Source organism: Hoplias malabaricus, chromosome 15 (assembly GCF_029633855.1).
Source record: "Hoplias malabaricus isolate fHopMal1 chromosome 15, fHopMal1.hap1, whole genome shotgun sequence".
In the NCBI taxonomy this organism is placed as follows: Eukaryota; Metazoa; Chordata; class Actinopteri; order Characiformes; family Erythrinidae; genus Hoplias; species Hoplias malabaricus.
Genome location: NC_089814.1, coordinates 3421381 through 3436079, shown reverse-complemented (window position 1 = coordinate 3436079; position 14699 = coordinate 3421381). Strand labels below are relative to the sequence as shown.

Genomic DNA, 14699 nt, shown 5'->3' with positions numbered 1-14699 from the left:
ACTGATATCACGACAATACACGAAATACCAACTAATATATCATAGCAACCACCTTAGCGACACCTCAGCATCCACCACTGATATCACGGCAATACACTAAGTACCAACTAATATATCATAGCAACCACCTTAGCGACACCTCAGCATCCACCACTGATATCACGACAATACACGAAATACCAACTAATATATCATAGCAACCACCTTAGCGACACCTCAGCATCCACCTCTGATATCACGACAATACACTAAATACCAACTAATATATTATAGCAACCACCTTAGCGACACCTCAGCATCCATCACTGATATCACGGCAAAACACTAAATACCAACTAATATATCATAGCAACCACCTTAGGGACACCTCAGCGTCCACCACTGATATCACGACAATACACTAAATACCAACTAATATATCATAGCAACCATCTTAGCGACACCTCAGCATCCACCTCTGATATCACGACAATACACTAAATACCAACTAATATATCATAGCAACCACCTTAGCGACACCTCAGCATCCACCTCTGATATCACGGCAATACACTAAATACCAACTAATATATCATAGCAACCACCTTAGCGACACCTCAGCATCCACCTCTGATATCACGACAATACACTAAATACCAACTAATATATCATAGCAACCACCTTAGCGACACCTCAGCATCCACCACTGATATCACGACAATACACGAAATACCAACTAATATATCATAGCAACCACCTTAGCGACACCTCAGCATCCACCACTGATATCACGGCAATACACTAAATACCAACTAATATATCATAGCAACCACCTTAGCGACACCTCAGCATCCACCTCTGATATCACGACAATACACTAAATACCAACTAATATATCATAGCAACCACCTTAGCGACACCTCAGCATCCACCTCTGATAATAGGCAATACACTAAATACCAACTAATATATCATAGCAACCACCTTAGCGACACCTCAGCATCCACCTCTGATATCACGACAATACACTAAATACCAACTAATATATCATAGCAACCACCTTAGCGACACCTCAGCATCCACCACTGATATCACGGAAATACACTAAATACCAACTAATATATCATAGCAACCACCTTAGCGACACCTCAGCATCCACCACTGATATCACGACAATACACTAAATACCAACTAATATATCATAGCAACCACCTTAGCGACACCTCAGCATCCACCTCTGATATCACGGCGATACACTAAATACCAACTAATATATCATAGCAACCACCTTAGCGACACCTCAGCATCCACCACTGATATCACGACAATACACTAAATACCAACTAATATATCATAGCAACCACCTTAGCGACACCTCAGCATCCACCACTGATATCACGGCAATACACTAAATACCAACTAATATATCATAGCAACCACCTTAGCGACACCTCAGCATCCACCTCTGATATCACGACAATACACTAAATACCAACTAATATATCATAGCAACCACCTTAGCGACACCTCAGCATCCACCTCTGATAATAGGCAATACACTAAATACCAACTAATATATCATAGCAACCACCTTAGCGACACCTCAGCATCCACCTCTGATATCGCGACAATACACTAAATACCAACTAATATATCATAGCAACCACCTTAGCGACACCTCAGCATCCACCACTGGTATCACGACAATACACGAAATACCAACTAATATATCATAGCAACCACCTTAGCGACACCTCAGCATCCACCACTGATATCACGGCAATGCACTAAATACCAACTAATATATCATAGCAACCAACTTAGCGACACCTCAGCATCCACCACTGATATCACGACAATACACTAAATACCAACTAATATATCATAGCAACCACCTTAGCGACACCTCAGCATCCACCACTGATATCACGACAATACACTAAATACCAACTAATATATCATAGCATCCACCTTAGCGACACCTCAGCATCCACCACTGATATAACGACAATACACTAAATACCAACTAATATATCATAGCAACCACCTTAGCGACACCTCAGCATCCACCTCTGATATCACGACAATACACTAAATACCAACTAATATATCATAGCAACCACCTTAGCGACACCTCAGCATCCACCTCTGATATCACGACAATACACTAAATACCAACTAATATATCATAGCAACCACCTTAGCGACACCTCAGCATCCACCTCTGATATCACGGCAATACACTAAATACCAACTAATATATCATAGCAACCACCTTAGCGACACCTCAGCATCCACCTCTGATATCACGACAATACACTAAATACCAACTAATATATCATAGCAACCACCTTAGCGACACCTCACCATCCACCTCTGATATCACGGAAATACACTAAATACCAACTAATATATCATAGCAACCACCTTAGCGACACCTCAGCATCCACCACTGATATCACGACAATACACTAAATACCAACTAATATATCATAGCAACCACCTTAGCGACACCTCAGCATCCACCTCTGATATCACGGCAATACACTAAATACCAACTAATATATCATAGCAACCACCTTAGCGACACCTCAGCATCCACCTCTGATATCACGACGATACACTAAATACCAACTAATATATCATAGCAACCACCTTAGCGACACCTCAGCATCCACCTCTGATATCACGACAATACACTAAATACCAACTAATATATCATAGCAACCACCTTAGCGACACCTCAGCATCCACCTCTGATATCACGACAATACAGTAAATACCAACTGATATATCATAGCAACCACCTTAGCGACACCTCAGCATCCACCACTGATATCACTGCAATACACTAAATACCAACTAATATATCATAGCAATCACCTTAGCGACACCTCAGCATCCACCTCTGATATCATGACAATACACTAAATACCAACTAATATATCATAGCAACCACCTTAGCGAAACCTCAGCATCCACCACTGATATCACGGCAATACACTAAATACCAACTAATATATCATAGCAACCACCTTAGCGACACCTCAGCATCCACCTCTGATATCCCGACAATACACTAAATACCAACTAATATATCATAGCAACCACCTTAGCGACACCTCAGCATCCACCTCTGATAATAGGCAATACACTAAATACCAACTAATATATCATAGCAACCACCTTAGCGACACCTCAGCATCCATCTCTGATATCACGACAATACACTAAATACCAACTAATATATCATAGCAACCACCTTAGCGAAACCTCAGCATCCACCTCTGATATCACGACAATACACTAAATACCAACTAATATATCATAGCAACCACCTTAGCGACACCTCAGCATCCACCTCTGATAATAGGCAATACACTAAATACCAACTAATATATCATAGCAACCACCTTAGCGACACCTCAGTATCCACCTCTGATATCACGGCAATACACTAAATACCAACTAATATATCATAGCAACCACCTTAGCGACACCTCAGCATCCACCTCTGATATCACGACAATACACTAAATACCAACTAATATATCATAGCAACCACCTTAGCGACACCTCAGCATCCACCACTGATATCACGACAATACACGAAATACCAACTAATATATCATAGCAACCACCTTAGCGACACCTCAGCATCCACCTCTGATATCACGGCGATACACTAAATACCAACTAATATATCATAGCAACCACCTTAGAGACACCATAGCATCCACCACTGATATCACGACAATACACTAAATACCAACTAATATATCATAGCAACCACCTTAGCGACACCTCAGCATCCACCACTGATATCGCAGCAATACACTAAATACCAACTAATATATCATAGCAACCACCTTAGCGACACCTCAGCATCTCCCTCTGATATCACGGCGATACACTAAATACCAACTAATATATCATAGCAACCACCTTAGCGACACCTCAGCATCCACCACTGATATCACAGCAATACACTAAATACGAACTAATATATCATAGCAACCACCTTAGCGACACCTCAGAATCCACCTCTGATATCACGGCGATACACTAAATACCAACTAATATATCATAGCAACCACCTAAGCGACACCTCTGCATCCACCACTGATATCACGACAATACACGAAATACCAACTAATATATCATAGCAACCACCTTAGTGACACCTCAGCATCCACCACTGATATCACGGCAATACACTAAATACCAACTAATATATCATAGCAACCACCTTAGCGACACCTCAGCATCCACCACTGATATCACAACAATACACGAAATACCAACTAATATATCATAGCAACCACCTTAGCGACACCTCAGCATCCACCTCTGATATCACGACAATACACTAAATACCAACTAATATATTATAGCAACCACCTTAGCGACACCTCAGCATCCATCACTGATATCACGGCAAAACACTAAATACCAACTAATATATCATAGCAACCACCTTAGGGACACCTCAGCGTCCACCACTCATATCACGACAATACACTAAATACCAACTAATATATCATAGCAACCATCTTAGCGACACCTCAGCATCCACCTCTGATATCACGACAATACACTAAATACCAACTAATATATCATAGCAACCACCTTAGCGACACCTCAGCATCCACCTCTGATATCACGGCAATACACTAAATACCAACTAATATATCATAGCAACCACCTTAGCGACACCTCAGCATCCACCTCTGATATCACGACAATACACGAAATACCAACTAATATATCATAGCAACCACCTTAGCGACACCTCAGCATCCACCACTGATATCACGACAATACACGAAATACCAACTAATATATCATAGCAACCACCTTAGCGACACCTCAGCATCCACCACTGATATCACGGCAATACACTAAATACCAACTAATATATCATAGCAACCACCTTAGCGACACCTCAGCATCCACCTCTGATATCACGACAATACACTAAATACCAACTAATATATCATAGCAACCACCTTAGCGACACCTCAGCATCCACCTCTGATAATAGGCAATACACTAAATACCAACTAATATATCATAGCAACCACCTTAGCGACACCTCAGCATCCACCTCTGATATCACGACAATACACTAAATACCAACTAATATATCATAGCAACCACCTTAGCGACACCTCAGCATCCACCACTGATATCCCGGCAATACACTAAATACCAACTAGTATATCATAGCAACCACCTTAGCGACACCTCAGCATCCACCACTGATATCACGGCAATACACTAAATACCAACCAATATATCATAGCAACCACCTTAGCGACACCTCAGCATCCACCTCTGATATCATAACAATACACTAAATACCAACTAATATATCATAGCAACCACCTTAGCGACACCTCAGCATCCACCACTGATATCACGGCAACACACTAAATACCAACTAATATATCATAGCAACCACCTTAGCAACACCTCAGCATCCACCACTGATATCACGACAATACACTAAATACCAACTAGTATAGCATAGCAACCACCTTAGCGACACCTCAGCATCCACCACTGATATCAAGGCAATACACTAAATAACAACTAATATATCATAGCAACCACCTTAGCGACACCTCAGCATCCACCTCTGATATTACGACAATGCACTAAATACCAACTAATATATCATAGCAACCACCTTTGCGACACCTCAGCATCCACCTCTGATATCACGGCAATACACTAAATACCAAGTAATATATCATAGCAACCACCTTACGGACATCTCAGCATCCACCACTGATATCACGGCAATACACTAAATACTAACTAGTATATCATAGCAACCACCTTAGCGACACCTCAGCATCCACCTCTGATATCACAGCAATACACAAAATACCAACTAATATATCATAGCAACCACCTTAGCGACACCTCAGCATCCACCACTGATATCACGGCAATACACTAAATACCAACTAATATATCATAGCAACCACCTTAGCGACACCTCAGCATCCACCTCTGATATCACGGCAATACACTAAATACCATCTAATATATCATAGCAACCACCTTAGCGACACCTCTGCATCCACCTCTGATATCACGGCGATACACTAAATACCAACTAATATATCATAGCAACCACCTTAGCGACACCTCAGCATCCACCACTGATATCACGAAAATACACTAAATACCAACTAATATATCATAGCAACCACCTTAGCGACACCTCAGCATCCACCACTGATATCACGACAATACACGAAATACCAACTAATATATCATAGCGACACCTCAGCATCCACCACTGATATCACGACAATACACTAAATACCAACTAATATATCATAGCAACCACCTTAGCGACACCTCAGCATCCACCTCTGATATCATGGCGATACACTAAATACCAACTAATATATCATAGGAACCACCTTAGCGACACCTCAGCATCCACCACTGATATCACGACAATACACTAAATACCAACTAATATATCATAGCAACCACCTTAGCGACACCTCAGCATCCACCACTGATATCACGAAAATACACTAAATACCAACTAATATATCATAGCAACCACCTTAGCGACACCTCAGCATCCACCTCTGATATCACGACAATACACTAAATACCAACTAATATATCATAGCAACCACCTTAGCGACACCTCAGCATCCACCACTGATATCACGGCAATACACTAAATACCAACTAATATATCATAGCAACCACCTTAGCGACACCTCAGCATCCACCACTGATATCACGGCAATACACTAAATACCAACTAATATATCATAGCAACCACCTTAGCGACACCTCAGCATCCACCTCTAATATCACACCAATACACTAAATATTGCATTAGAAAATGTAGCGACCATCCAGCAACACTTCAGCAACCACCTGAAATATCTTAACAATACACGATATTCCACCTTAGATATCATCGTAACCAGGTAGCAACAACTTAGCAACTCAAAAAACATCACTAATATCATTGCAAGGCACTAGCCGTGTTTTAATGCCCTATTTTTGTTTTTGTTCTAAATTGAAAACTGAAAATTTCTGTTTTAGGCAGGTCCAGTAAAGAAAGTGGTCATTCCCAAAGATCGAGAAGGGCATCAAAGGTCTTTCGGGTTCGTTACCTACAAACACGCTGAAGCTGTTCCTTACGCTGTTGAGCTTCTGGACGGGATTTGGCTCTATGGTCGTCCACTCACCTTGAAGTATGCTTTCGGTAGGAAACTCAACAAAATCCTTCCAACACCCTATATACCAGTGTATACCACAGAAACCATAGAAAAATCCTAACACCATCCTAGCCACCACCTCTAGTACCATGGCAACTAACCTAGCAACCAATGGTTAACTATGTAAAATCCTGGCAACATCCATACAGCACCATAGCAACTACCCCTAAAAGAAATAAATTACCATAGATACCAGTTTAAAGACTGTAACTTCCATCAACCCACAATGAGTTAACCACATCTCATTACATAATAACAGCATGGCATTCATATTGCTGTGCCCTAGCAACAGCCTAGCAACCAATTGGAAACCATAGCATAATCCTGGCAATGTCCTAGCAACACCTTAGAGTCCACTACTAATACCATAGCAACCAGCGTAGCAACCAAATATAATAAATTAATCCTAAATTAAATAATAAATAAATCCTGGCAACAACTTAGAAACCACCTAACAACCACCCGGAAACGATAACCCAATCATCCCAATCATGGCAAACTTTACATTTTTCAAAATTAAAGCAGTTCTGCAGTTAAAAGTACAAAATAATTTTTAAAAAATTCTGCTGCCCCTTCACCGCTCTCTGGCCGCAGTCTGAGGCTGTAAGGGTTCAAACGAAATTGTCCTGGTGATGTTTTTTATTTCAGAATTTTTAGGAAAACAGTTAATGTCAAAGACACATTTCTGTATCTTCAGATTTGGGAGAGTTCTCTTTAAAATATTCTTAATGAATGTTATCATTTTACTGTTATTTTTTTCGCAGGTAACTCTCACCAGGTCTCTGCAGCTCCTTCTCAAACCCTGAATGGAGCATCAGGAATGAAGTGAGCCACAAAAACTGTTTTTTATTCAGTTTCGTTGTTTTATTAATAACTAGTTATTCACATTAATAAACAGGTCTTATTTGGTGTGAAAAATGAAAATTAACTGCATTTTTTTTGCTAAATTATTAGCAAAAAAACATGTTTTATAACAAAATTAAAATCACATTGCTGAGTTTGGCTTTAGACTGTTTTAATTATTTATAATAAATTAATGTTGATACTTATGAAGTGGGCATGAGTATATACTTTTTTTTCTCTTTCATGATCTCAGCATGCTGCTGCCTCCTCAAGGTGAACACAGCTGGACAAATATGGTAAAGTATGTGATGTATTGAACACATCAACATTTTTCTAAGTAAATATATTTCTAAAGGCGCTATTGATGTGCAACTCTCTCCAGATGTCGGTAACAACTTGTCTCAATCCGCACATGCAAAGAGATCAAACAATAGATGTGCATGAATAAAGCTAGGTTTAAAAATGAGAAATGACATTTTTCGGTTATTTTTGTTGACTAAAATTTCATACTACACAACAGTTACAATAAAATAACAAAAGAACATGTGATTGCACAATTCTTATTGTTATACTATCACAGATCCAACCAAACTCAGAAATATTGCCCTTAAAAGTGACATTAACTATTTTTAAAATAATTACTAATTATTTCTGCTGTTACAGTTACATTACTTAAGGTGGAACTGACTGTAAATTCAGGACAGCGCTAACTGCATGAAAGTAAACACAGAGGGAAAGTGCTACAAAACTAAACAGCTCGTGTTACACATGAGTTTCTGTGGGAATTAAAACAGTGAATAAACACTTACAGACAATTCACCCTTCAGACACGTACAAACCTGATTCCAAACAAGTTGGGACACTAAACAAATTGTGAATAAAAACTGAATGCAATGATGTGGAGGCGCCAACATCTAATATTTTATTCAGAATAGAACACAAATCACAGATCAAAAGTTTAAACTGAGAGAATGTATCATTTTAAGGGAAAAATATGTTGTTTCAAAATTTCATGGCGTCAACAAATCCCAAAAAAGTTGGGACAAGGCCATTTTTTACCACTGTGTGGCATCCCCCCTTCTTCTTACAACACTCCACAGACGTCTGGGGACAGAGGAGACCAGTTTCTCAAGTTTAGAAATAGGAATGCTCTCCCATTCATGTCTAATACAGGCCTCTAACTGTTCAATCGTCTTGGGCCTTCTTTGTCGCACCTTCCTCTTTATGATGCACCAAATGTTCTCTACAGGTGAAAGATCTGGACTGCAGGCTGCCATTTCAGTCCCGGATCCTTCTCCTACGTAGCCATGATGTTGTGATTGCTGCAGAATGTGGTCTGGCATTATCTTGTTGAAAAATGCAGGGTCTTCCCTGAAAGAGATGACGTCTAGATGGGAGCATATGTTGTTCTAGAACCTGATCATAGTTCTCTGCATTAATGGTGCCTTTCCAGACATGCAAGCTGCCCATGCCACAAGCACTCATGCAACCCCATACCATCAGTGATGCAGGCTTCTGAACGGAGCGTTGATAACACCTTGGGTTATCCTTGTCCTCTCTGGTCCGGATGACATGGCGTCCCAGTGTTCCATAAAGAACTTCAAATCGTGACTCATCTGACCACAGAACAGTCTTCCATTTTGCCACACTCCATTTTAAAAGACCCCTGGCCCAGTGCAAACGTCTGAGCTTGTGGAGCTTGCTTAGAAATGGCTTCCTCTTTGCACTGTAGAGTTTCAGCTGGCGACGGCGGATGGCACGGTGGATTGTGTTCACTGACAGTGCTTTCTGGAAGTATTCCTGAGCCCATTCTGTTATTTCCTTGACAGTGGCATTCCTGTTTGAGGTGCAGTGACGTTTAAGGGCCCGGAGATCACGAGCATCCAGTAGAGTTTTACGGCCTTGACCCTTACACACAGCAATTGTTCCAGATTCTCTGAATCTTTTGATGATGTTATGCAGGGTTGATGATGATAACTTAAAAGTCTTTGCTATTTTACACTGGGTAACACCATTCTGGTATCGCTGCACTATCTTTCTGCCCAATAATGGTGGAATTGGTGATCCTCTTCCCATCTTGGCAAGAGAAGCTCTTTTTATACCCAATCATGTTGTCAATTGACCTAATTAGTGTTAATTGGTCTTCCAGCTGTTCGTTATATTCTCAGTTTCCTTTTTCCAGCCACTTATTGCTACTTGTCCCAACTTTTTTGGGGATTTGTTGACACTGTGAAATTTTGAATCAACATATTTTTCCTTTAAAATGTTACATTTACTCAGATTAAACTTTTGATCTGTCATCTATGTTCTATTACGAATAAAATATTGACATTTGCCATCTCCACATCATTGCATTCAGTTTTTATTCACAATTTGTTTAGTGTCCCAACTTTTTTGGAATCCGGTTTGTACAAACATTAGCTGTTTTCTTCCTAAAACACATCATTCCTCCTTAAAATATGTGGAGCTTCTGAGTGTAAACAAACCTGAGAGAATAGAACTTCCCCACATTCTCAGACATTCCCTTTAAGTGAGGGAATCCTTCACATCCTTCACCCAGAGGTGGGATGTCAGTGATATTTGCTGGTCATCGCTGAGCAAAGTTGTTGGTGGTCTTTTGGATTATGGTGTGAGCCATTCCCTCGCTTAAGGGCAAGGCCTCCCTGCCTCAGGGAGTGTGCGTTGGATCTCTGGTAGTGCAACATATGAGTAAGTTCTTCTCTGCAAAGATAAAGTTCTCTATGAGTAAAGTAACAGCAGTTACACTGACCCCTAGTGGCTATGATGTATCAGTGTTTCATTATTTATTTAAAACATGATTTTAAACATTTCCATCTTGCTGTGGATTCATTTTACGAATCATATTCTGGTTCATTCAGGGATTTCACAGCAACGTGATTCTCGTGTGAGGTGCACTTTGCAGAAAACAATTTAATAATTATTTATGATCACTTTTATAAATATTTTTGTGAACACATCTTTTGTTTTGCCCAGATGTCTGCTTTGCCCATGGATCACTTCTCTCCACTTTTGCCCTTCTGTCAGGGGCAGTTTTGGCCTGCGGTCTTTAACGCTACTGCCCCCCTGTGGCCATGGCTGGACTCTAGATGTGTCTCTTGGTTTCCTGGTGTAGATCCACAGTCTACCATGTGTACGGTACATTTGTATCAGTAGTGTCAAGGGCTGGTGTGAATAGGCTCTGAATTCTCATTACGTACACTCTATTTAAAGTAACACTAGGTAGTATTTTTACCTTAAAATTACTCCTCAAAATCCACCTCAAAATCATTGTGATGAGGTGATGGTCCACTGAGCTGTAACAGAGAACAGAGCCTCTGCATGCTAATCTGGGCTCAGCACTGCAGAAACTGCACTGTGTAACTTCTGGAATCTTCACCCAGTCATTTTCGCCCACACACAGTTTTGGACATTTTCACACACTCACCCAGTCACTCACACACACACACACACTCACAACTGTGGACAGTTTCACACACTCACACCTGTGGACAGTTTCACACACTCACTCAGTCATTCACACACTCACTCACACACTCACATGTGGACAGTTTCACACACTCACCCAGTCACTCACACACAACTGTGGACAGTTACACACACTCATCCAGTCACTCACACACACAAACACACACCTGTGAACAGTTTTACACACTGTATCACTCTCACCCTCACTCCTTCACTCAGTCACTCACACTAATGTTAGCTACATTACTCATTCATACTGTTTGTTTATGTTGGTGCATTAAAGTCAGTGCTGCCTTTACCTTTCCTTCTTTTCAGCAAAGACCAACCCAGAGCACAGTCTGGAGAACAGACAGCATCGCAAACGGAGGAGCTACGGGAGGAGACTCAAGAGAGAGAGAAGACGTAAAGTTTAAACCTATACGTAGCCTTGTGCACGTAGCCATAATCACGGTCATGTTTACTGCAGTTAATGTTAATACTAAAACACTGAAAGAGTTATTGGTAGAAACGTAAACAAATGTCTAAAATACATTCGGATACTTACAACTTTCTGGTCCACCTTAAATGATGAAGCTGCTCTATTACAGCAACTGTGTTTTTTTTATATATATATATAATTTTTCATTTCACCTTAAATTGTGTGGTGGTTAGTTTATGGCACAACCCCTTCATCATAGAGTTTTCTGTTTCCCCTTAAATAGTGCAGCAAATACATTTTGGCACCTAAGGCTTTTTAATAGACATTAAATGTTTCACCTTAAAGGGTGCAGTATTTAATTCTCATACATACGTTTTTCATTCCACCTTAAATGGTGCAGGAGATACATTAAGCTATGTTTGTTTCATTTCAAATTGCACCTTAAATAATGCAGTAGTTACATTCTAGCGCTGAGGCATTAGTGTTTAAGCCTTATGCCATTTAAGTGGACATACTGCAGAATAGAACTACTGCACCGTTAATGGTGTCAGCGAAAATACAAATAAGGAACAATGCAGGGGCTCAAAAGCAAATGCTGCCCTATATAAAGTGGAATGGAAATGTCTTATCAAAACTGTTGCCATGATGTAACTGCCCCTCTATTTAAGGTGGAATGAAAAGTTCTATAACAAGGCATGTGTGGTGTCATTTAATTGCTGTACCATTTAAAGTGGAAACCTCTTGATTGTGATGCTGCTGGTGGAGACTGCTGCTCTGAGGCTCCACTCACCAGTTTAGGCCTGTGTAACCTCTGTGTAACCTCTGTGTAACCTCTGGAGAGATATTTTTGCTGCGTTTATTATTATTAAGCTGATTTGCACTTAAACTCAGTCAATGCACTGACAGAGATTGTGATTACTGGAATGTTTCCTTTAAATTGCAGATGAACATTTCCCAGATTTAATTCACTGCTGTTTCTAGTTTAATGTTTTTTTTGTAACATTTTTTTTTCTGTTATTTTGCCTAAAGTGTGAGAATAAAGACACAAACCCAGCTCACAGTATGTTGAGTTTTTCTGGAGATGGTGTTGATTATATTAGCAGATTTGATCATCAGGTTTATATATATATATATATATATATATATATATATATATATATATATATATATATATATATATATATATATATATATGTGGTGTGTTCTCCCTGTGTCTGCATGGGTTTCCTCCGGGTGACTATCTGTGAGGAGTGTGGTGTGTTCTCCCTGTGTCTGCGTGGGTTTCCTCCAGGTGACTGTCTGTGAGGAGTGTGGTGTGTTCTCCCTGTGTCTGCGTGGGTTTCCTCCGGGTGACTGTCTGTGAGGAGTGTGGTGTGTTCTCCCTGTGTCTGCATGGGTTTCCTCCGGGTGACTATCTGTGAGGAGTGTGGTGTGTTCTCCCTGTGACTGCTTGGGTTTCCTCCGGGTGACTGTCTGTGAGGAGTGTGGTGTGTTCTCCCTGTGTCTGCTTGGGTTTCCTCCGGGTGACTGTCTGTGAGGAGTGTGGTGTGTTCTCCCTGTGTCTGCTTGGGTTTCCTCCGGGTGACTGTCTGTGAGGAGTGGGTTTCCTCCGGGTGACTGTCTGTGAGGAGTGTGGTGTGTTCTCCCTGTGTCTGCGTGGGTTTCCTCCGGGTGACTGTCTGTGAGGAGTGGGTTTCCTCTGGGTGCTCCGGTTTCCTCCCACACTCCAAAAACACACGTTAGTAGGTAGATTGGCAACTCAAAAGAGTCCGTAGGTATGAGTGTGTGGGTGAATGTGTGTCACCCTCTGAACGACTGGCGCCCCCTCCAGGGGGTGTTCCTGTCTTGCGCCCAGAAATTCCGGGTAGGCTCCGGACCCACGGCCACCCTGAACTGGATAAGGGTTACAGACCATGAATTATTTAATAAATTGCTTCTTTTACAAATTCCTGAGATATTTTTAACCAGTTAAGTTCAATAAATCTGGAGTGTAAAAATGTTAGGTAAAATAACTAAACTACTACTAAATTACTATTACTAGAGAGGTTCTAGATATTCTGGGGTTAAAATTCCAAAAAAGCAATAATCCTTTATATTTAGAGAGAATGGTTGGTTTCTTTGGAAGATAAGCTGCTCCACTTGTGTATTTCTCATCTACAGCTCTTGGCAGAAATGGGGTGCTGCTGGTTCACTGTTGATGCTTGTAAACGGCCTTTGAACAAAAAGTGTCCCACGTTTATAGTTCCAAACGTCACAAAGCAGATCTGACCTTCTCTGGCAAAGATGTGGCTGTGTTTGAGGCTCGAACCGTGGCCTCTAGCGACGTGACCCTGATCTGATATGTTTCTGTGGCCCACATGTGGAGCACGGAAGCAGTCATATCAAGAACTGTCTTTCCACATGAACACCAAGTCAGGGTGACGTCGCTAGACATGCCCCACATTTCCACGGTGTAATAATAATAAACAGCACAATAAAATATAACGTAGTGTGACATCTTTAATCGGGAAAGTAACTTGGAAAACTCAGTCTTGCAAATGTTTGGGCATCTCACAAAATGTGACTTTTGTTTATTCATTTTGCATATGACTGTGTTAATGAGGTGAAGAGTTTAATGGTTTATGGAGAATTTTACTCAGGGTAATTATCTTCCATGAATTAGTTGACATTTCCAAAATGACAGCTATAAAAATAGAATTATAATGTTA

The 14699-nt window shown here is 40.6% G+C and overlaps 1 protein-coding gene across 1 annotated transcript in view; it reads left to right on the top strand.

Annotated features, from left to right (window-relative positions):
• Positions 1 to 13018, top strand: part of rbm11 (RNA binding motif protein 11) — a 51266-nt gene extending 38248 nt beyond the window's left edge. Inside the window, exons 3-7 of the mRNA XM_066646367.1 lie at positions 7069 to 7231; positions 8009 to 8069; positions 8341 to 8383; positions 11082 to 11238; positions 11889 to 13018. Of these exons, the coding sequence (XP_066502464.1) occupies positions 7069 to 7231; positions 8009 to 8069; positions 8341 to 8383; positions 11082 to 11238; positions 11889 to 11986 (522 nt within the window). The 3' untranslated portion in view covers positions 11987 to 13018. The remainder of the gene's footprint in view (positions 1 to 7068; positions 7232 to 8008; positions 8070 to 8340; positions 8384 to 11081; positions 11239 to 11888) is intronic.
• The last annotated feature ends 1681 nt before the right edge of the window (positions 13019 to 14699 follow it).